Source organism: Coccinella septempunctata, chromosome 7 (assembly GCF_907165205.1).
Source record: "Coccinella septempunctata chromosome 7, icCocSept1.1, whole genome shotgun sequence".
Lineage (NCBI taxonomy): Eukaryota > Metazoa > Arthropoda > Insecta > Coleoptera > Coccinellidae > Coccinella > Coccinella septempunctata.
In genome coordinates this window covers 8,056,284-8,080,846 of record NC_058195.1, presented here as the reverse complement: position 1 = coordinate 8,080,846, position 24,563 = coordinate 8,056,284, and the positions used below count along the sequence as shown (strand labels likewise).

Here is a 24,563-nt window from a genome sequence, read left to right as displayed (position 1 = left end):
TCGCAAAATCGATCGAGATCTCTTGTAAAATGGCTGACCCAGTGGCTCGCGCCTTGTTGCGAAAATGGGATTTACGTAAAGGATGCCAAATCACCATCGAGTGTTTTAAAAAATTGTAGCGTCCGGTTCATGGGCCGTCCAATTCAAAGGAACTCTCCCCTACAAAAAAATGTTGTCTACTGAGGATATCTCGAAAACTATTGCAGCTAGAAGAAAACGAATGACAAACTCTTGAGATATTTTTTTCTGTGTAATCCAAATCTGAAAACAGAGCCTATCATTTCTGGATTTTGAGTTATGAACAAAAAACGAACAACGAATTTTGCCCACCCTGTAAACATTTATTATTATAGAAATAATGAACAGAAACACGTAGGACGTGTTCTGAACTTGAGACTCTTTATAGGATCGTTATTATATTTTCCAGTTGAGTACATTGAGTCCCTGAAAATGCACCTCCTCATACCAGTCATCATCTACGACAGAAATTTTGGATCGTTTTGAATTGTTGATCACTGTCGCTCGCTTCAGGCTTGTCACCTGATTTTCCGACTTGGTTTATCTGATTCTACGATAACTGTTATCTTCATAATATCGCATTTCCGTCGAGGACAATGGAGTCAGGAACATTTTCACTGATCATTCTCGTCTACAAACAAAATTCCTATGAATTTTTCGAGGATTGAACAATGTAGAGATGAGAGGAATATTTCGAAACGTGAATTCTGTGTGACGTCGAATGTCTTGACTCTTGATTCAACAGTCCCATTGTTCTCTGCAGAAGATGCACTGGCCTATCCCATACCTACAGGCAATACTAAAAGATCATTTGGTAGATACTGCAAAAAATCTTATATGTCAAGGTATAAATTACCCCTTTCAAATACGCGAAGCAATACACAAAATAGGGAACTTGATAATGCATATACGACATGGAGTATTTATGTGTGGAGGATATTAGTAAAAAAATTGGTTTTCCTGAATTATTCATTGTTTTTATCGCGTGATTATCAGAGTTATTGTTTCCTCGGAGACTATGTATATACCACAGTTCAAATTTTTCTCTTTTCCTTCCTTTCTTAACGTATTTTTCAAATAAATTGTTCACAAAATATCATTTGAAAAATTTCTGAGACTTCTCTACCCTATTTTATCATAGTGAATGAAGCGAAACCGAGAAAGAATTCTCTGTGTAATTGATGGGCGAATATATCGACACCTTAATTAAACATAATTTCACCTGCGATAAGCAATTGAATAGTAGGCGTAAATCAAACTTATCGACAGGAGAAAGTCCCACACCTACCTATAGTAAATTCGAAAATTGTTTTATCGAATTCGAAATTGATTACGAGGACTTAGAAATTCAATTAGCCATTTAGGTTATCGTTATATACAGTATACGCCGAGTATTGAGCGAAACGCAACTAATTTTACTTCAGTTGAAAGAATTTCACACAATCGAATGGTATAATTAGATCGATGAATATGCAACGATCAGTTTTAGATGAAAATTCATATCAACAATGTATGTTCTTTATTGAAATTATACGAAGGTGAAATGAAAGTTTCACCAAAAATAACTGAGGTGCTGTATTAATTCCCTAAATCCAGCAGGTGTTTATCAATTTGAAATATATGGAATTTTTTGATCACTAATTGTGAAATCCATATTTCGTCCCCAGTTGCATAATATTTTACTTTGTACACTAGTTTCACAAAGTTAGACGTTTCATAACGTCAATTAATTCTTAGAAGTGTCACTTTATATGTCAAAATTCAAAAAAGTGTTTTAATTTATAATATTTGGACATTTCTCAAACTCAAGATAGCTTCGGAAATACATATTCGTCGAATATTACTCTTCGATTCATTTTCTCGTGAAATAGTCAGGTAGAATACCACTCAAGCAGGTAAAATTTCTCTATTCAAGTTTGTTGCTTTTCGGCCATTTTGATACAAATTGCCAAGCAAAAGCAACAAACTTTCATATTACAATCGAGAAATTTTGCTATCTGTAGTGGTATTACATATGATTATTGAAACAAATAAAGATAAAGATAGATATGAAGAATTTTATCTATCGGCATACAGTATGCTCCATCTTGGAGAGCAAATTGGTGGACAATTGTTCGCTTCCATGATGATTCAGAAATTCACATGAAAGTGACTGCTTACTGCTTGGTACCAAGAGTGTACATTCACTTTTTACAATTGTGTTTACACGTTTGGACAAAGTTCAGCGCCCCCAAACTGTCAACAGGTCCACGTTTATGTAGCGTAATGTGGCCATAAAAGAGGAAGAGGGCACAATCATTGAGCGAAACGTCTCACTAAACTGAGTTCGAAACCAGTTACCAGACTATCAATCTTCGGAACTTGAAACTGGGATGAGAGACATGAGACATCGAATTTTGGCGACTGCAGCTAAAGAGGTCATTCCGTGGTCAAAGAATCATTTCTTTTTATCAGTAGGCGTTGTCCGAATGAGTCGGTTTACGCATAACTTCTATTTGGTTCCAAATAACGAGGTGGTGCATTTAAACCTTGACGTTTCAATAATTTAATCCCACGCAATGGACATGTATATGTACATTTTTGATGGTAAAGCGTATGAGCTATTACCTTGAACTCCTTATTTTCCACTCATTCACTTGTAACTATTCTGTGGTACTATGAGATACTAGTAGATTTTTTGATAGCTGTGCTTTATTCAAATCGTTCTGCAGATGAAATTATACCCTACTATAGCTGTAGTACTACCATAGTAGGTACTACTAGCATTGCAGGACAGAATTTCCTTGAACTGAAAACGCACTTCACGAATATCACATATTGTTCTGCACTCAAAACTTCGAACTTTCTATGCCGCCAATCCCTAACCTAAATTCTTGTGTTACACATCATAATACATGCCTTCGAAACATCAAGGATAAGCAGGTTGTAAAAGGTATCTAACTGAATCATAAAAGGATATTTTATTATGTGTTTTGTTTGAGTTTATCGATAGAAAACTAGAAATTCCGTAGATCAGTCTACCTTTTCGGTAGTTACTACCTGCTATTCCAGCAGGTTTGTCAATACTAACTGAGAAAGAAGCTGCAGGGCAAGTGGCATTCTCCCTTTGACTGAAGGGCAGTTTTTTTAATTTCCACTGCCTACGAGGCGTTCAATGATTTATGACAAGTACTCGACTTAGTATTACCTATTATTCTAGGGTTTGACCCCCTAAAATACATATTTGCACCTCTGTCTAAAAATGAGGATGTTCCATTACTATCCAAAGATATAGAGTGCAAAGAATTCGTTTTGAAGATTCTAGAAAAACAAACAGTTGTTGATTCCACAAAGAATTCTACTCCGTAGAGCTCTTCGAAGTCAACTCGAAAATGAAAAATGGAAAAACAATGAATTCGATTTTTTCCTAAACAGCGTCAGATATCTGAAAGTTTGGTATGAAAATATAGGTTTTCGAATACGATGAATCTATTGCAAGCATTTTCGGAAGCCTATCTCCCTCCGTTCAGATTTTCATCTTGAAAATGGCATTTTTCAAAAATTGCTAATTTCAATCTGCCATATCTCCTGTTATATTCGTCTGATCCAATTGGGATTTCCGGTTTCGTAATCAGCGTTGATAAGGCTTCTATCCTAGCACAAAAACTCAATTTCGAAAATCTCGATTTTTTGGGTCAAAAATGAGCAAGGGGTTAGACCCCCCTAAAATGACATATATGCTGCTCTGTCTGAAAATCAGGGTGGCCTACTGCAGGCCTAGGATATGGAGTGCATAGGAGTTACTTTATAGAATCCAGAAAACCAAACAGCTGATGATTGGATAAAGAATTGCACTCCAGAGAGCACTTCAAAGTGAACTGGAAAATGAAAAATGGAAAAAAATTAAATTCGATTTTTTCTTAAACAGCGTCAGATATCTGAAAGTTTGGTATGAAAATATAGGTTTTCGAATACGCTGAATCTATTGCAAGCATTTTCGGAAGCCTATCTCCCTCCGTTTAGATTTTAATCTTGAAAATGGCATTTTTCAAAAATTGCTAATTTCAATCTGCCATATCTCCTGTTATATTCGTCTGATCCAATTGGGATTTCCGGTTTCGTAATCAGCGTTGATAAGGCTTCTATCCTAGCACAAAAACTCAATTTCGAAAATATCGATTTTTTGGGTCAAAAATGAGCAAGGGGTTAGACCCCCCTAAAATGACATATATGCTGCTCTGTCTGAAAATCAGGGTGGCCTACTGCAGGCCTAGGATATGGAGTGCATAGAAGTTACTTTATAGAATCCAGAAAACCAAACAGCTGATGATTGGATAAAGAATTGCACTCCAGAGAGCACTTCAAAGTGAACTGGAAAATGAAAAATGGAAAAACAATAAATTCGATTTTTTCTTAAACAGCGTCAGATATCTGAAAGTTTGGTATGAAAATATAGGTTTTCGAATACGCTGAATCTATTGCAAGCATTTTCGGAAGCCTATCTCCCTATGTTTAGATTTTAATCTTGAAAATGGCATTTTTCAAAAATTGCTAATTTCAATCTGCCATATCTCCTGTTATATTCGTCTGATCCAATTGGGATTTCCGGTTTCGTAATCAGCGTTGATAAGGCTTCTATCCTAGCACAAAAACTCAATTTCGAAAATCTCGATTTTTTGGGTCAAAAATGAGCAAGAGGTTAGACCCCCCTAAAATGACCTATTTGCTGCTCTGTCTGAAAATCAGGGTGGCCTACTGCAGGCCTAGGATATGGAGTGCAGAGAAGTTACTTTATAGAATCCAGAAAACCAAACAGTTGATGATTCGATAAAGAATTGCACTCCAGAGAGCACTTCAAAGTGAACTGAAAAATGAAAAATGGAAAAACAATATATTCGATTTTTTCCTGAACAGCGTCAGATATCTGAAAGTTTGGTATGAAAATATAGGTTTTCGAATACGCTGAATCTATTGCAACCATTTCCGGAAGCCTATCTCCCTCCGTTTAGATTTTCATCTTGAAAATGGCATTTTTCAAAAATTGCTAATTTCAATCTACGATATCTCCTGTTATATTCGTCTGATCCAATCGGGATTTCCGGTTTCGTAATCAGCGTTGATAGGGCTTCTATCCTAGCACGAAAACTCAATTTCGAAAATCTCGATTTTTTGGGTCAAAAATGAGCAAGGGGTTAGACCCCCCTAAAATGACCTATTTGCTGCTCTGTCTGAAAATCAGGGTGGCCTACTGCAGGCCTAGGATATGGAGTGCAGAGAAGTTACTTTATAGAATCCAGAAAACCAAACAGTTGATGATTCGATAAAGAATTGCACTCCAGAGAGCACTTCAAAGTGAACTGGAAAATGAAAAATGGAAAAACAATATATTCGATTTTTTCCTAAACAGCGTCAGATATCTGAAAGTTTGGTATGAAAATATAGGTTTTCGAATACGCTGAATCTATTGCAAGCATTTTCGGAAGCCTATCTCCCTCCGTTTAGATTTTCATCTTGAAAATGGCATTTTTCTAAAATTGCTAATTTCAATCTGCGATATCTCCTGTTATATTCGTCTGATCCAATTGGGATTTCCGGTTTCGTAATCAGCGTTGATGGGGCTTCTATCCTAGCACAAAAACTCAATTTCGAAAATCTCGATTTTTTGGGTCAAAAATGAGCAAGGGGTTAGACCCCCCTAAAATGACCTATTTGCTGCTCTGTCTGAAAATCAGGGTGGCCTACTGCAGGCCTAGGATATGGAGTGCAGAGAAGTCACTTTATAGAATCCAGAAAACCAAACAGCTGATGATTCGATAACGAATTGCACTCCAGAGAGCACTTCAAAGTGAACTGGAAAATGAAAAATGGAAAAACAATAAATTCGATTTTTTCCTAAACAGCGTCAGATATCTGAAAGTTTGGTATGAAAATATAGGTTTTCGAATACGCTGAATCTATTGCAACCATTTCCGGAAGCCTATCTCCCTCCGTTTAGATTTTCATCTTGAAAATGGCATTTTTCAAAAATTGCTAATTTCAATCTACGATATCTCCTGTTATATTCGTCTGATCCAATCGGGATTTCCGGTTTCGTAATCAGCGTTGATAGGGCTTCTATCCTAGCACGAAAACTCAATTTCGAAAATCTCGATTTTTTGGGTCAAAAATGAGCAAGGGGTTAGACCCCCCTAAAATGACCTATTTGCTGCTCTGTCTGAAAATCAGGGTGGCCTACTGCAGGCCTAGGATATGGAGTGCAGAGAAGTTACTTTATAGAATCCAGAAAACCAAACAGTTGATGATTCGATAAAGAATTGCACTCCAGAGAGCACTTCAAAGTGAACTGGAAAATGAAAAATGGAAAAACAATATATTCGATTTTTTCCTAAACAGCGTCAGATATCTGAAAGTTTGGTATGAAAATATAGGTTTTCGAATACGCTGAATCTATTGCAAGCATTTTCGGAAGCCTATCTCCCTCCGTTTAGATTTTCATCTTGAAAATGGCATTTTTCTAAAATTGCTAATTTCAATCTGCGATATCTCCTGTTATATTCGTCTGATCCAATTGGGATTTCCGGTTTCGTAATCAGCGTTGATGGGGCTTCTATCCTAGCACAAAAACTCAATTTCGAAAATCTCGATTTTTTGGGTCAAAAATGAGCAAGGGGTTAGACCCCCCTAAAATGACCTATTTGCTGCTCTGTCTGAAAATCAGGGTGGCCTACTGCAGGCCTAGGATATGGAGTGCAGAGAAGTCACTTTATAGAATCCAGAAAACCAAACAGCTGATGATTCGATAACGAATTGCACTCCAGAGAGCACTTCAAAGTGAACTGGAAAATGAAAAATGGAAAAACAATAAATTCGATTTTTTCCTAAACAGCGTCAGATATCTGAAAGTTTGGTATGAAAATATAGGTTTTCGAATACGCTGAATCTATTGCAACCATTTCCGGAAGCCTATCTCCCTCCGTTTAGATTTTCATCTTGAAAATGGCATTTTTCAAAAATTGCTAATTTCAATCTACGATATCTCCTGTTATATTCGTCTGATCCAATCGGGATTTCCGGTTTCGTAATCAGCGTTGATAGGGCTTCTATCCTAGCACGAAAACTCAATTTCGAAAATCTCGATTTTTTGGGTCAAAAATGAGCAAGGGGTTAGACCCCCCTAAAATGACCTATTTGCTGCTCTGTCTGAAAATCAGGGTGGCCTACTGCAGGCCTAGGATATGGAGTGCAGAGAAGTTACTTTATAGAATCCAGAAAACCAAACAGTTGATGATTCGATAAAGAATTGCACTCCAGAGAGCACTTCAAAGTGAACTGGAAAATGAAAAATGGAAAAACAATATATTCGATTTTTTCCTAAACAGCGTCAGATATCTGAAAGTTTGGTATGAAAATATAGGTTTTCGAATACGCTGAATCTATTGCAAGCATTTTCGGAAGCCTATCTCCCTCCGTTTAGATTTTCATCTTGAAAATGGCATTTTTCTAAAATTGCTAATTTCAATCTGCGATATCTCCTGTTATATTCGTCTGATCCAATTGGGATTTCCGGTTTCGTAATCAGCGTTGATGGGGCTTCTATCCTAGCACAAAAACTCAATTTCGAAAATCTCGATTTTTTGGGTCAAAAATGAGCAAGGGGTTAGACCCCCCTAAAATGACCTATTTGCTACTCTGTCTGAAAATCAGGGTGGCCTACTGCAGGCCTAGGATATGGAGTGCAGAGAAGTTACTTTATAGAATCCAGAAAACCAAACAGTTGATGATTCGATAACGAATTGCACTCCAGAGAGCACTTCAAAGTGAACTGGAAAATGAAAAATGGAAAAACAATAAATTCGATTTTTTCCTAAACAGCGTCAGATATCTGAAAGTTTGGTATGAAAATATAGGTTTTCGAATACGCTGAATCTATTGCAAGCATTTTCGGAAGCCTATCTCCCTCCGTTTAGATTTTCATCTTGAAAATGGCATTTTTCAAAAATTGCTAATTTCAATCTGCGATATCTCCTGTTATATTCGTCTGATCCAATTGGGATTTCCGGTTTCGTAATCAGCGTGGATAAGGCTACTATCCTAGCACAAAAACTCAATTTCGAAAATCACGATTTTTTGGGTCAAAAATGAGCAAGGGGTTAGACCCCCCTAAAATGACCTATTTGCTGCTCTGTCTGAAAATCAGGTAGGCCTACTGCAGGCCTAGGATATGGAGTGCAGAGAAGTTACTTTATAGAATCCAGAAAACCAAACACTTGATGATTCGATAAAGAATTGCACTCCAGAGAGCACTTCAAAGTGAACTGGAAAATGAAAAATGGAAAAACAATAAATTCGATTTTTCCCTAAACAGCGTCAGATATCTGAAAGTTTGGTATGAAAATATAGGTTTTCGAATACGCTGAATCTGTTGCAAGCATTTCCGGAAGCCTATCTCCCTCCGTTTAGATTTTCATCTTGAAAATGGCATTTTTCAAAAATTGCTAATTTCAATCTGCGATATCTCCTGTTATATTCGTCTGATCCAATTGGGATTTCCGGTTTCGTAATCAGCGTTGATAAGGCTTCTATCCTAGCACAAAAACTCAATTTCGAAAATCTCGATTTTTTGGGTCAAAAATGAGAAAGGGGTTAGACCCCCCTAAAATGACATATTTGCTGCTCTGTCTGAAAATCAGGGTGGCCTACTGCAGGCCTAGGATATGGAGTGCATAGAAGTCACTTTATAGAATCCAGAAAACCAAACAGTTGATGATTCGATAAAGAATTGCACTCCAGAGAGCACTTCAAAGTGAACTGAAAAATGAAAAATGGAAAAACAATAGATTCGATTTTTCCCTAAACAGCGTCAGATATCTGAAATTTTGGTATGAAAATATAGGTTTTCGAATACGCTGAATCTATTGCAAGTATTTTCAAAGCTCTATCTCTCTCCGTTTAGATTTTCAATCTGCGATGTTAGATTCATCCAATTATGATCATCAATTCTACATCAGCATTGCTATAGCTTCCACATTAGCACACAACGATTTCGAAAATTTCGTTTTTTTGGGTCAAAAATTATCAAAGGGTTAGCTGGATTATACATCTGTGGTGAGTAGAAGTGTCCCATTCGTGCAGGATCAAAATGAACACTTCGAAATAAATTGTTCACTGAATTCGCTAACTGGAACAGTTATTTGATGGCGCAATGCTTTTAGATAACAGTTCCGAGCTGTCTCGAGACAAATCAGCTTCTGCACCTATATACGCCAAGTGTGCATCTAGCAGATAGTTGAAACAGGTGCGACAAGGGCAAACGACCCTGACTACGTACGTGAAACAATAGCTGAAGCTTAAAAGTTTCCAAGCTCGCCTCTTAATTTCATAGCCGTGCAACAAGTTATAAATAACGAACTGAATAATGATGTTTCAGCGCCATAAATGAAGTTAATTGTTCTGTGAATGTTCCTACATATTAGAAACGATTAGATTTTCAATGGCACCTCATCTTCTTGATGAGGTACTGAGTTTCTGAAGGGAAAATAATGAACATGAAAAGATCTCGTACAGCTTATTATCTTTGCTATCATTGATGTTCAGACTGAATGAAACGTACATTAGAGCGTGACACTACATTTCGACTGCTTCTGAAAGCACAAACCACTCAGAAGCACGTGTTTTTCATAAAGTCATTAGTTTCACTCTTTTTGCAAAAGAATTTCTATTTGCAATCCGTTATCAAAATTGCAAAATACTTTGCACTGAGGAAGTGGAACACTAATCAAACTAAATGACAGAATACGCTCATGTGGTTGTACCAAAGAGTAACCTTCTCTTTGGTTGTACACCGGGTGTGCCAACATATATGTAGAGGCGAAAATGATGAAGATCATCCAACTTCCTTAGATATTTCTTTCAAGGATCTCCCCGTTTCCTATCCACTGCATGGTTGTATTCGTTTGGATTACGTCAGACAGGAACATCTGCCTCTCGTGATAAAAATAAATCAGTCATTGTGGAACCACAGAAGTCCCTTGCCCGATGAGTCACAGATTGATCGAGCGACCATTATACTCGACCAGTAACTGGTCGCAAGGTCGATGGGTATTAAAAAGCAAGTCGTCTTGACCGTTAGCACATGGTAGGTAGCACACTGTTGCCGAAACGTTGCGAGAGGAGATGTGTTGCAAAACGTCAAAAAGAATCGACCTTCATAACGTCAGAATGAGGAAAGGTTGTATCTTGCATTCAGACATCAGGATTATAGAGTTGGCAGCATCGCCCAGATTTAACTGTTCAGCACTGAAAACCCTCATTGCATCTACGTATCCTCACTTGTATGGTCTCCTTTATATCAATAAAAATGGGAGATTCATTTGAAGGACTTCCATCGAAAAAGCCATTCTTCTGCAATTCAGACTTTTTCTTTGAAACTGCTGGATCTTATTCGATGAAATTTTATGCGAAAATAAAGTTCCCATCATCTGGCAATGGTCAGTATAGCTCTTGACTTTATTTGTCATAATAATAGTCAATATAATGAATACGTTTTTTCAACTAGTAGTGTGGTAGTCCAGTAATAGAAATGAAAGAAACTTGTCGGTTTATTTTGGCTTCAGAAAGATGTGAGGTAACTATCTCGATAGTTTCTAAACCTTCTCGGTGCATTCTAAACCTGCAAGAAAATGAGACCAGGTTTTCCTACTATTATTTGCATTCTACGAGATTACAATATATTAATTAGGTAACTACGGCAGCAAACAACTATCTTCAGGTGCATAATAAATATTTCATCAGTTTCCTGTTGATAACAACGCTTCACAATAAAACATGGAATATTGCTTTAAAGCGACACAAACATAATGGTTGAACCTTTCTGGGTTTTAATGGAAACATGAAAACACATGTTTTACATACAGGGTTTCCTGGATAAGATGGAAAACATTCTAATGGGAGACAGAAAACACCTAGAGGATCACGAAAAACCCCCATATGTAATATCCAGGAGTTCTAGATTCGGATTTACAGGGTGTTTTTCAAATTTGAATAAAAATTGAAACCACTTTATTTCCTAAATTACCAAAATTTGGAATGAAAATAGCTTCCATGAGGTTCCAGAAAACTTGAAAAGTTATTAACAACTAAAATAAATAAAGCCACAAAGTCACAGCTACACTTTAATTAATTGCTCTTGAAGCTTACCAAGTCTCCGTCGAGCTTTGAAGCCTCGGCAACGAGTGGTATTTTCAATAACTGAATTGATGACCCTCTTTTGGTCAACAAAAATCGATGAGCAAGCCAATGATAAGCATCAATAGAATATTCATCAAGAATTTATTGAAACGGTGCTGAATTTCCACAGACACAATGTATAGTAGGAGATGGGATGTTGAAGGCTAGATGTTTCATTAATTCGTCAATATATCATTAATTTTTCCTCGTTAACTGTACTTGTATCCCGGCGATTGAGGCAGGCTGCAAATAATGTGCAGGTCATCAGTCGGCATTCTTTCACTTGACGCACACCTATTATGATGCAAATTCCTTTTTAGACGTTCACAACACTCTTATTCGTGTGCAATGCAATATTGTATTGTAATATTTCTACCTTCTTGGCTTATTCCCTTACATAATAACCAGTTCCAAGGATTGATGGTAGGATGAACGATTTGGTATCGGACGTAAGAATTTGTTTCATCTGAGTCTTGGTAGAAACTGACCTTGACTTGTTTGGACATGGCGTTGAGGAGCCCCATTATTCGGAAATACGAATATTAGGTGGACAATCTAATGCTGATAATCTTTCATTAATTGAATCGATCAACTAATTACACACTCATTCATTCAGCACTATTATATACGGAGTGTGTCAGTTCGAAAAGGTACCACCCATGAAAAATCAGAAAAAATGCAAAAAGAGGTAAACATGGTTGGACATTTTATTCGGTTGGTTCCAATAAATTCGTATCAACCATGTGAGCGTGATGACAGACAGCAATCCTTGAAATCTTAAATAGGAGGATCAATATGCACACGACTGCGCACTTATCACTAGCAGCCCAGAGGATCTACAGATAATGCTGGACACCTATAAACATACAATATGAAGCTTTAGGCCTTAGACTCAATATCCACAAAACCAAAATCCTAGCATCACGGGCATTCTGGAAGTTGAAGGTCAGAGTGCTTCAAAATCACGACCTCAATCTGAAGACCAAGACAGATGTTTACAAAGCAGTGGTCCTCCCAACGCTTCTTCACGGAAGCGAAAGCTGGACAGGCGACATATTAAACAGCTTGAACAAACGCAACAACGTCATCTAAGACAGATAATGCACATCAGATGGTTCCACAAAGTTTCGAATGCAGAAGTCTTGCAACGTGCGAGTTGTACAACAATTGAGACTCAAGTAACGAGGGCCCGAATCAGATGGAGTGGCCACATTCTCAGGATGCAAGACACAAGACTCCCCAAAATAGCTCTGTATTGCGAATTGACAGAGGGAGCCCGGAAACCAGGAGGCCAGTATAAGCGGTTCAAGGATACACTACATCAATCCCTAAAATCAGTTAATGCCAATCATAACTGGGAACAGCTAGCGTTAGACAGGTCACAGTGGAGGTCTTTGGTACACAGTTATAATGGAGTCTCGAGGAGGATACAGCAGCGGCCAGACTATCCATGCCCGGAGTGTGGAAGGATCTGCAGGTCACGGTTGGGTCTCTTCAGTCACAGGAGGGCACACAGTCGTAATTAGCCCTAAGAAATTATAAGTGTGTTGTTTTTTTTCAATGTCTTTTTGTAGATTTATTCCCGGTAACGGGATACAGCAATGAATGAATGAATGAATGAAATAGGAAGAGGAGTTGAGTGACACCTTGTTTAAAAGGCATTTTTGAAAAGTCAATCGAATTATCCATTTAAGATATTAGGGGATGCTGCCATCAAGCTCACAGGGTTGATACAAATTGATTGGAAGCAACTTTATAAAACGTCTCCCTCAGTACTAAGGTCCTCCTCTTGTATTTTTTTTCATTTTTTCATGGGGGCCGAGATATTTTTTCAAATTAACACATTGTATACACAAAATTTATTCATTTCGCTTCTTTCAAACACTTACTCCAGCTAAACTCTACTTATATGGTAGCCAATCATACTCAGAAACTTATACAAGACAGGTCGAGAATCCTGGAGTACCTACTGTCAAAAAGAAATATAAGACTATAAACAAGAAATAGGAATTCCTCGCCAACAAAATAAAAATTTCAACAATTTCCGATGATGAATAAATTAGGAATTTCAATGTTTTTTTCTATTTCAGGCTTCTACAATCGATGGCCGAAGAAAGGGGGCTTGCCTCTTCTGTCACGAGTACTTCATGGAGTTGTACCTACTGGCCGAGCTTAAAACCATCAGCTTAAAAGTGACAACGGTAGATATGCAGAAGCCGCCTCCTGATTTCCGCACCAATTTCGAAGCCACACCCCCGCCCATCTTGATCGACAGAGGCTTGGCCATCCTAGAAAACGAGAAAATCGAAAGACACATAATGAAAAATGTACCTGGGGGGCATAACCTCTTCGTCCAGGTGAGATTCTGGTTGTTGGATTAGAGTCTATTGAGCATGGGTTCAAGGGAGACGTAGAATTTGTTTTATATTGACTATGAAGGCCGGTCCACACTACTTGTACTCGTGCTCGCCCGTTTTGGCTTGTCTAGTTAGCTGGTATGGCTCATCTGACGACAGCAGTGTTCGTTCTATCATTGTACACCTTCAGTTGCTTGTCAAGCTTTGACTCACGAGGATCGGCTTTATTAGCAGGCTTTTATATCGTCCACATGACTCGTGGGGCTCGACAAGCATAACGATCCTTCCTTTGATGTACCGACAACAAGCGCAACCACTCAAGCCACTGGTTCGTACGGCTCGCGCGCTTGTCTTGGCAAGAAAGCTCGTCATGTCACTCGCAAACCACCCATATAGTACGAGCACGAGTAGTGGGGACCGGCCCCCACAAGCAAATTGACACATGAGGCAGCATTGGGTCACGAATCTGCAGAAACCCCATTAAAAGCTTGCGTGGAATCCACAGCACTTTAACTGTCATTAATGATCGCTGTATGAATTGTTATGAAATCGAATGCCTTTTAGTGCTGTGATTTCTAATCTTAACTTAGCACCACCACTCACCAAACGTTCTTCTTTTCAGGATAAGGAAGTGGCCACCCTCATCGAGAACCTCTACACCAAATTCAAGATCTACATAACGAAATACGAGTCGACCGATACGACAGAAGCCAGTCAACCCCTCTTATCCCAACTGATGAAAATCAACGACTTCCTGGCGAAAAGGGCCACGAGGTTCCTAACAGGAGACACCATGTCTTGCTTCGACTGCGAACTCATGCCCAGGTTGCAGCACATCCGTATCGGCGCCAAGGCGTTCCGCAACTTCGAAATACCCACCAAATTCTCAGCCCTTTGGCGGTACATGTCGAACATGTACGAGCTGGAGGCTTTCAGACAGAGCTGTCCCGCCGACCAGGATATAATTAGTCACATCAAAAACCAACTGGGCCTCAGGACCAAGGCTAGAATAGAGCTAGAGACCCCAATTTATAGTACTTCGATACCGATACTTAACGACGCGTAAAATGTCTAGGTTCGATGAGGTCGTTCAGTTTTCCAACATTTCAACGATGCCTCCCAAAATGTCGTCTTTAGAACTTTATTTTTTCATTTGCTTATTGTTATTTACACAGAGAAAAACACGTTGCGCGGTGTTTGAAAGTTACGGTTACCCATACTGATTGAAAATCCTCTTTGGAGTTGTTGCCGACCGAATTTTTAGCTTTTCTAAATCGTAATCGTAGATTTAGGCATTGAATTGATGTAAAAATTTTATACCAGGTCTCTTTTGTTGCCTGAATGAGGAGCGAATGTTTGATACTTGTAGTTTTAAGCTTCTGAAGCTTTTATATATCTAATCTGTCATCGCAAACCATGAACATGTGGTCATATAAGTTTTATCTACTTATTCTTCATCCAATGTTGTCATTGATTATTATTGTTGATGTTTTCTTTTTTAAATTCGTGAAGCCAAATTGATGGATATTCGTTAAGTTTTAAACTTTCAATAAATTTGATTATAGAATTATTAATATATTTGATTCAATATATATTCCACAAGAACGAATGCCCTTTTTACTAGTTCACATCTGTATATAATTTAACTTATATTTTCACTATTTGATTCAGTGTTTCTTTTTTTTTTCGAATTAGTAAAAAAAAGGTTAAGTTCTAAACTTATTTTTTCAAATAACTTTCATAGATTCAAAATAGATTTCGGATTTTTGTTGTTGTTGTCAAATCGGCAGAACAGATTTTTTTACCTTACTGGATTTGAATAACAATGGTTAGATAATTTGAGTCATATGTTATATATTTTTGCATATGAATAAAGGTATGAAAAAACAAACTGTTTATGTTCTTATCTATTTCCCTGCTCCTTCCTCTGAAACCAAATATGGGTCAAAATTCACTGGACCCGCTTTTCAATTTGATGTTGATTAACCTATCCTTAAACTCATTCGAATCATCTCGTATTAAAGGGCTTATATTTTGGTATGAATTATGTATCTTATCTAAAGGAGTCTCGCCAAATTCAGCTAGTTTTGTCACATTTTCTCATTATGAACTAACCATATTAGTTGAATTTGACTTAAAATTCATTGTAATTATAATCGTGAAATCTGAAGATACAAATCTTAAATGTAAATTAGCTTAAATTTCACCAAATACCAGTATAATAAAAATATTTCACGATTCTTTGTATCCATTTGATCGGGAGGACGCATATAAACGAATTTTTGATGAAAAGTTGTATAGTAAACGCCTCGAATCAGAAAATACATCAGAAACTTTATCAAAGCCAAAACCTTTATTCGCACTTTGAATACAATATGTTTCAGAAAAAATAATATGAGAAACAGTGAAATGCGTATTTGCGATCACAGTCAACTTTATCCCAAGTTATCTACTCAAACTACTGAGTACTACTAGATTGAATTGACTGATTTTGTGAAAGCTTCATCATTCCCTCAACCGTGGCAAATCTTCATATAATTCGGCCCTGTCCTTTTGGTCAGAGAATTTTTGGTTCGAAGCACAGAATAAAGAGAATAAACAAACTTCAAGTTGATAGGTTAGTTCAACTTCAACATTAAACCCTGTGAAAACGAATTATTTAAGGTCAAAACAAGTGAAATGAATGAATAAGCATTAGATAGGTATTATCAATAATTAATTTGCAATGTTCTCTGCCCATGAACTTCGGGGATCAAAGTTCGTCTAATCGCTAATCCTGTCAAATGGTGATAATTGTCAACGTGTATTTTACATTAGCCTTATTCAGTGATAACATTAAAAATTTTAGAGCTCATCATGTTAACATCTCGCGTGGGAATAAATTTAATTTGTAAAAGAGCTGTGAGTAAATTTTATTCGCCTGAAAATGTGCTTTCTCAAGACAACAAGGAGAAAACATCCTCTAAGTTCAGTACTATGCAACCCATAAGACTTTCCCATTTTCCACCAAAAAAAGCTGCTGTGTTGGTGCCACTTTGTATCATGGATGGAAAGATGGCGTTGTTGTACACATTAAGGACATCGAAATTGAAAAACCATAGAGGAGAGGTGAGTTTTCCTGGAGGAATGCTGGATGACTCGGACAAAGATGTTACCCATACAGCATTGAGGGAAACCCAGGAAGAGCTTGGAATGGATCCTCAATGTGTGGATATTTGGAGTTCTGGGCGACAACTTGTAGCCAGAGGTAAAACAACAGTTACCCCAGTTCTTGGATACATCAAGAAAAACTTCAAAATCAAAGATTTGAAACTTAGCAGAGATGAAGTTGATGAAGCATTCTTCGTGAATTTGGAAGATCTGTGTAATCCGAAATTGCATGGACATACACAGTTCAGGCAAGGTGATATGACTTTCGATATGCCAGTCTTTCTCGCTGGAAAATACCGCATTTGGGGACTCACAGCAGTGATCACCTATATAACACTGCATTCGCTACTACCAAGTAGAGCATATAATCATCAAATACGACAATTACAACCTATAAACATTATACCCTGAAAATAAAAACAAATTTCGATTGATTCTTATCATTTCCTTCTCTAAGGTTGGATTTTGGGAAGCCCAAAAGTGTTTTCAGGAAGAAAAAGAACAAAGTGAAAATTCAAATTTCAAACAAATGAAGTGACAGTTAGGATTGTTTGTTTATTAACCTCAATTATATTAATCAAATTTCCTAAAATTTCCTAAAAGTGTTATGAAAATCTATAATTTATTGTTCGGTTGCTGAAAGCAATCCTTTTCATGTTATTGACATAAGAATATAGTAACTGAAACTTCTGAAAAAAAACTACTGCAATGACTGAACTAATCATTCCTCCTAGCCTTATTGATAAACTAGGACATAATATATCAGAAATTCGAGAAAGAGCATTAATTTCTCTTTTGTCCAAAATTGACAACGGATACAGATTTGAGAATAACTTGGCTCAAAGCAAGAACATGCTTACGAAGCTCTTCGAGTGGTTCCTTTTTGATCCTTGTCCACATGAGGAGATGGTTCTGGCACTCATTAAGAGAATACTACTTACAGATAGTGGTTCTATTCTGATCAACCACTATGGTCCAAATACTATCAAAAAAGAATTGAAACAAGTAAAAGACTGTGTGGAGCCCCATTATCAATCATTAGTACAGGACTTGTTTGACATTGTTGATGCGTTTAAGGAGCAAGAAGTAGTACCACCACTTGTTAGTGATGTTCCTTTAAGTTATAGATCAGGCCAAAGTTCTAGAACAAAGTCTGCTAACGATAGGACAGCTACTAGTTTTGGAGGTTATATTAGTAAGGGTCCTTCTGTGGAAATGGAGGGTGGGAATCCAAAAGAAACATTCACTGTAGAAAGAAATTCGAAGTCATCTCCCCCTATACACCCAAATGTAGATGATCTTCTACCTAATTATGTATTTCGGTGGCAGCCTTTGATAGAAGCAGATAGACAGGTACTCAATACATTAGAAAACTCCTTACGAAATCCACCACAACCATCGGAACTGTTACACTCCTGTGAGTTTTTCACCGACGTTCTTTTGCATGACTTCCCTGCTGAAGTGTTCCTGCAAAGACCTACAATAGTTCTCTTATTACAAGATATTTTACTTTGTACATTGTCAACTAGAGTAAGTGCTTCAGTTTTGAATTGCCTCACTCATTTAACGAAAGCTCTCGTACAAAGGATAGGACATTGTAATGATCCTTGCTTACGTTGTTTGAAAGAATATAAACCATCATCTGTCATATGCTCACCATCAAATTCCCAAACTCAATCTTCTATCGGAGAAATTGAATTCAAGGAGGATTATAAATCCTTGAAAGAGTGTGAAATTTCAACTACGAAATACTGTCTGACAACTTTGAAGTGTATTTTGGACTATTTAATAATAAAACCTGAGAGTTTAAGAGATACAGCTAAAAAAAAGTATACCAATTTGTACAAGGGGATGATTCTTATCGAGCATTTGTTGTATTTGCTAAAAAGATGTTTCTGTTGTGAAATATTCAACGTTCAACCAATTGGGACATCTTATGAAATATTAAAAGAGTTGAATCAATGTTTGATATGTTTTGGGGATCTTATGGAGAATTATAGAATTGAAGTGAATACGAATGAAATAAACGCTAAATTAAGAGCGATTCAGATATGTATATTACATCATTGCATGTATTTCTTGGAAAATTTCATTCCATCTGAAAGAAGCATCCATCTTCTCCCCAAATGCTTGAAGAATTCACTCACAATGAGTTTATTGGACATTCCGATTGCTAAATTATACCCCAAACTTCACCAAGATATACTGAATTATGTCCAGACATTTTCCAAATCTAAAGAATCGGAAAACTTGGAAAAATTTCATATTGTGAACGATGTGTGTGAAAGTATGTCCGCCTCTGTTGAACTGATGCGAAATCATGATGTCTACTGCTTTTCAAAACTCATCGGTTTAGCGAAAAACGGGATTCTTTCCCTGCAATTTCACGAAAACCTAGCCTTTGTGAGAATTGCTGTTGAAACATGCGCAACTAAATTCAACTTGCATACTAATGAAGAGGATGCTCTCATCATGGAAGATGTCTTGCTAAGTCTTCTTTCGCATCATATCGAGGAAGTCGTAGAGTACACCTACGAACTATGCTACAAAAAGGTAATAACTGCCATTGGACCCATGTTGAATTTCAACGGTTATGGAGTATCAAGCAATCAAGTAGTGTTTCTGCTGAGACCAAAAATTCTGACTGAAATTGCACAATTTGGACTTTCAAATAAAAACAAGCAAGTGCAGAAGTATGCAGAAGATATTGTTATACATTTTTTAAAATGCAAAATTCTGGTGACGGATGATATATGGGATAAAGTGAGGGCAGGAATCATTCCTTCGTTTCCAGTTCTTCTAGTTTACGCTTCCAAGATTAATCCATTGGGGAGGACTCTGGTTAACGTAGTGGATCCCGATATTGCCAAAGATCTGAGGTTGCCAATAATTGAAGTGAGTATTCTTGCTTTAATTTCTTTCAAAATAATCACCCCAAACAATAACATCTCCTTTTTAATGTTGATTGTGCTGTTGAAATTCTCCCCTCCCCGATTATAAATATGAAATTTTTCTATACTTCTTTGACCTTACTGAAGAATTTTGACAGGTGATCAAATCCAACATCCTACTGATGTATTCTCCGGAGGACCTGGTGCGTGATGAGGCCTTCTCCCGGTTGTGTTGGCTGCTAGCTCAACAGGAAAATTCGAAAGAGCTTCTCCCTAGACTGAACAACGTAAATGACAAAATACTGAGCAATATATGTCAGATATCCCCAGCGGTGTTCGATGTGAACAAATCGAAGAGTAGCGAGCGATTTTACCAGCCAAGTAGCTTGCATAACGTATTGGAACTATTAAATTCAACAAATGTTGAACCAGGAATCCGTAGATCGGCTCTAACACAAATCAGTGTTATGATGGAAGATTATTTATTGCACGATATATTCATTGAAAAAGGTGGGGTAGAGACAATTATGAAAATCATGAACAACGCATTGATTGAAGAAGATTACACCAACTACGCAGATTCTGTCATACCCTCCGTCTCCATTTTGAAAAGTATTTGCCTTTATGACAGTAAGGTTAGGTATGAGCTTAGTCATAACCTCAATTTATTCTATTTCATCCTACGAGGTATGTTCTTGTTTTGTACTGAAGAAAGGATGAGGATAGACTCGAGTGTTTTGCTGTTCTTACTTTTATACAGTAGTTTTCTCAGGGGAAGTCCATCTAGATCAAATATGGCGATTCCTAAAGTGGTCCACGATAAGTTAGCGACTCCCATACGATGCGAAATTTATGGAAAAACCAGTGATTACACCGATTGTGATATAACCGAATTAATCCTCTCCGATAAAACCTGCTTGACTTCCATACAAATACATTGGAATTCAGAAGTATACGGTGGTTTTCAGAAGTTAACCGAGCTTCAAAATTTCACTGAACCGCAGGATATAAAGATTACTGACCAACTCAAGATGCAAACTAAGGATCTTGTGCAGATCAAAGTGTCGTGTATTGAGTTTTCAATCGGCGAATGTTTGAAAGAAATGGAAAGAGGTGAATGCTATGCGAATTATCAAGAAATTCTGAGCGCTCTTATCATCTACGTGTATCTGTATCGTTTGTGGAAAAAAAATGACGAAGGGTTCATTTTGAAATACCCATGGGAAGAACAGTTTGGTAAATTTTTGAGAATTCTACCATCCAGCGAAGACGACGTTGTTCTGTTACAATCTGTGATTAACTTTTTGAGGGAACTAGTTCCGTTTTATAAGTCCACAGGGAAAAGTTCTTGGATTTCATCTATAATCAAGGATCCAACACAATATTTAACAGATATGATCGATATAGATCATAACTCTGATGAACATGCAAAGATTCTCAGTAGGTCTCTTGTGGGATTAGTAACGGATTGCGCTTGTCAAGAACAACATTTTATAGATTTCTACATTGAATCTGATCCGGAATCGACACCCAGTGACGATTGGTCAGCAGTGATAGAAATGGTGACAGATAACCTCAAACTTCAAGATCCACAACAGTTGTACAACCTGGGTCACTTGGATTCGCTGCTCTCATGCCTGGTTCATCTATCGGCGATGCTTGGATGGAGTAAGGCAAGGAGAAAAAGTTGCTCCAAGGAAACTATGAAAGACATCATATCAGGCCTTTGCGACTTAGTCGACGCCTTTCACTATGGTAAAGGACCTTCTGCTGCTGTATCCTTGATGGGACTGAGTATCACCAGAAACGTTATGCTGATTCTAAACCATATTTTAGCAGAAATTCATCATTCCGAAACGAAAAATTGGGATCTACTTTTCGTCGAAGATGTTAATCAACAAAATAAAATATTCAACTTTATCATCCTGTGGGAAACAAGGGACGTTATCCTCCGAGCGGCAGTTCTTCAATTTTTCGCAGGTTTATTTCAATCTGCACGACTGGCTAGAGATATTGTGACAGATTTGAGAAAGAAACATAAGTGTTTATGGTCAATGACTCTGGACATACTGCTGGATAATGAAGAGGCTGCTTTAGTGAGGGAAAATGCTGCTCTAATCATGGCTAATTTATGCACACATAGAAGAATAGCAACTAATGGCCTGCCCAGTTTACACAGCGAATTAGTCGCGCTGGAATATAACAAGGAATCTCATACAAATCCCGTCGATAGTGTGTTAGAAGTACTCGAAAAGAATGGAGCTGTCAAGCAACTAAAGACAATAATTTTGTGCCTATACACAAATAATATATCAGACGTGAAAATGCAAGAAATACCCTCGAAATCATCGGGATACCTCTACACATACAGAAGTGGTTCCGATATTTCTGAGAAAACTTGGTCTTGCAACAGTGGAAGTACAAATGAACAATTGAATCTAGTGACCCCTAGTCTGATGAAGACGACGATTGTTTTCTTACACAATCTGATTGAAATGACCGGTCAACCGTATGTTGACTACATCAATGACGGTGGATTGATTAAATTGATTTTTAGATCAATTTGCGTACCGTCCATAGAAATAAAGAATACTCGAGAACTCTCTTTGTACATTGAAATATTAGAGATGAATTCCGAAATATGTTTTTTTCTGAACAGAGCCGTGAGGTTTAGTCCTGGATGTTTAGGTACTATTTTGCACACGAAAGACTGCTTCAACGTATTCATATCGTTACTTAATCCGAAGATGTACCACACCCATCTACCACAACTCGTTTATCTTCGCAATAAAGTATGGACAGAAATGTTTAACCTTGTCGGAACTCTCCTCGAGTGTGGTTGCCAGGTGGAAGATCCAAAACGAGCATTTGAAATCTTGGCTATAGTTCTAGAAGCCGTTTACAACTGCGGTCCGATGAATTTAGTCGCAACCGTATGCGAAGCTATAGAATCGTTTGGAGCTACCGACTTACAGATTTCCGTGTTATCGGCTTTGACACTTATGCTACAAGTTGAGTGTTCATACACATTGATCAAGAATCATGGAGGCAATTCGACGATGAAACATTCGATGAAGGATTTGCTGGACACGGTAAAATCGCCGAGCATTGGACAAGTAGATGAGAATATTGAGATAAAAGACCCGCAAGTCACTAAATCCCAGCAGGCTACCAAATATAAAATGAATCTTTTGGAAAAACTCTATTTCGGGGAAAACGATGAAAAACCAATACTTAAACCAATAGATTCCACCGAAACAAAGTCATCCACCACCAAGAAGAAGTGCCCGGTATCTGGCGTCCATATTTGTAAACTCTTGTTGCATTTGTATGACATTTACGATTTGAAGTCGAGCAAGGAGAGCAACCAGAAACAGATCATTTTGGCAGCAACGTCCAGTATATTGTGCGTTTCTACTGAAGCTAAATATTACGCGTTAGATACAGGGTTTCTCCAGAAAATTATAGAGAGTTTGAAGGAGCTGAGCATCAAACTCAGTCTTGAATCGATCGACTGCTTCAGAAGGGTAAGTGATAAGAAGAGGATATCTCCAATGCTGAAAGATCTTGATTGTGTTACTGGACTGCTGACGAATTTTCTGATGGAAAATGTTTCCGTGAAGTGTGAAGCGGCTGCTTTAGGTTTAACTGACATAATACATAAAGTGTGGAATTGGTTTGCGATACAAAAATCGGCATTGGTTAATGTGTTGAAAATGCTGTCAACCTTCACGACGAATTGTCCGTTCGCCTGTCAGACACTTCCATACACTAGTTCAGTAGCTGGTACAGGGCCGAGGAAGAACACTAGTAGTGTTTCTCTACTACACGTTATAGTGTCGGTGGTTTTGGGAGAAATGGACATGTTGAGTAAAACTCACGAAATACTACCTCTACGTTTATGTTTTAACATACTTCAGAACTGCTGCCCTGTATTGGAGTGCAGGATATGCATAACAAAAACTTCCCTGGTACAAGGTTTGTCGAAGTTGCATCCATCTGTTTCAAAACAACAGAAACCTTGGGAGACAGTTGAACTAATTTGGTTAGAATTCCTACAAATATTCACGGTGTATCCCGAAGGACAAATGTACATAGGAAAACTGCCAGATGTTTTAGATTTAGTCATAAGTTTGACGCAAGGTAATAGGCCGCAAAACAGAATGATTGCACTCAGGGTTCTACAAAATATAGCATTTTATACGCCTAACAGAGCAAGACTTTTAACGACGCCCAATTTTATAAATACACTAGTCACCAAATTGGAAAATGGAACTACTGCAGAAAAAGTAATTGTAGTTAATACAATGTGGGCACTTGCAGCAAATAATATGAAAGCAAAGACTGTGTTCAAATCGTGTAGATTGGATGCGAAGCTTGCCGAAGCACTAAAGAAGGTTCAGTTGTTGAATGACGATTCTTTAAGTAAGGATGAAATTGAGAGGATGCAGTATGTATTGGATATACTGAAAGATTCAGATCGATGTAAATAGTACATATGTATATTTTTATAGATATCATTGTTTTATTGTAATTTATATTTCTATACTTAATAAAGTGTTTAAATTTTTCTGTATATTTTTTTTCGAAGCATGCGTGATTTAATGATGATTAGTTCACCGTAGGTACGAAAAACTTCTTTATATTGCAACAGTAATCTTAAGTTGATGTTCACGGGACTTTAACGAAAAGCGACTGTCCAAAAGATTCGAGTGGTGTAGAGTAGCGCAGTGGAAAGTAGAGTGAAGTGAAATGAAGATTAAGTACAGTAAATGAAATAAGTGGAGTTGAGACAGCTGGTTTTGAATACGCTACGCGTCGCATTTTTTGATATATATGACGATGTAACAGTTAAATAGCGGATGATTCTCAAACATATTTATGCCATATTTCCGTAGAAAAACCGACGTTGCCAGGTGGACAAAAAGCAGTAGTCTCAAGA

General features: G+C 37.5%; 3 protein-coding genes across 3 annotated transcripts in view; all 3 read left to right on the top strand.

Annotated features, from left to right (window-relative positions):
- The window catches only part of LOC123317097 (chloride intracellular channel exc-4), a 29,112-nt gene extending 13,641 nt beyond the window's left edge, over positions 1-15,471 (top strand). Inside the window, exons 2-3 of the mRNA XM_044903469.1 lie at positions 13,314-13,580; positions 14,203-15,471. Coding sequence (XP_044759404.1) covers positions 13,314-13,580; positions 14,203-14,646 — 711 coding nt within the window. The 3' untranslated portion in view covers positions 14,647-15,471. The remainder of the gene's footprint in view (positions 1-13,313; positions 13,581-14,202) is intronic.
- A 697-nt stretch (positions 15,472-16,168) lies between these two features.
- LOC123316412 (nucleoside diphosphate-linked moiety X motif 8) lies at positions 16,169-17,164 on the top strand. Its single transcript, XM_044902474.1, has 2 exons — positions 16,169-16,366; positions 16,429-17,164. Exon 2 carries the CDS (start codon positions 16,437-16,439, stop codon positions 17,139-17,141), a length of 705 nt encoding a protein of 234 aa, XP_044758409.1. The 5' UTR covers positions 16,169-16,366; positions 16,429-16,436; the 3' UTR covers positions 17,142-17,164.
- A 42-nt stretch (positions 17,165-17,206) lies between these two features.
- On the top strand, positions 17,207-24,191 carry LOC123316411 (rotatin). The gene is made up of 2 exons (XM_044902473.1): positions 17,207-19,625; positions 19,780-24,191. The coding sequence occupies exons 1-2, from the start codon at positions 17,439-17,441 to the stop codon at positions 24,112-24,114; spliced, it is 6,522 nt and encodes a 2,173-aa protein (XP_044758408.1). The 5' UTR covers positions 17,207-17,438; the 3' UTR covers positions 24,115-24,191.
- Positions 24,192-24,563: the final 372 nt, after the last annotated feature.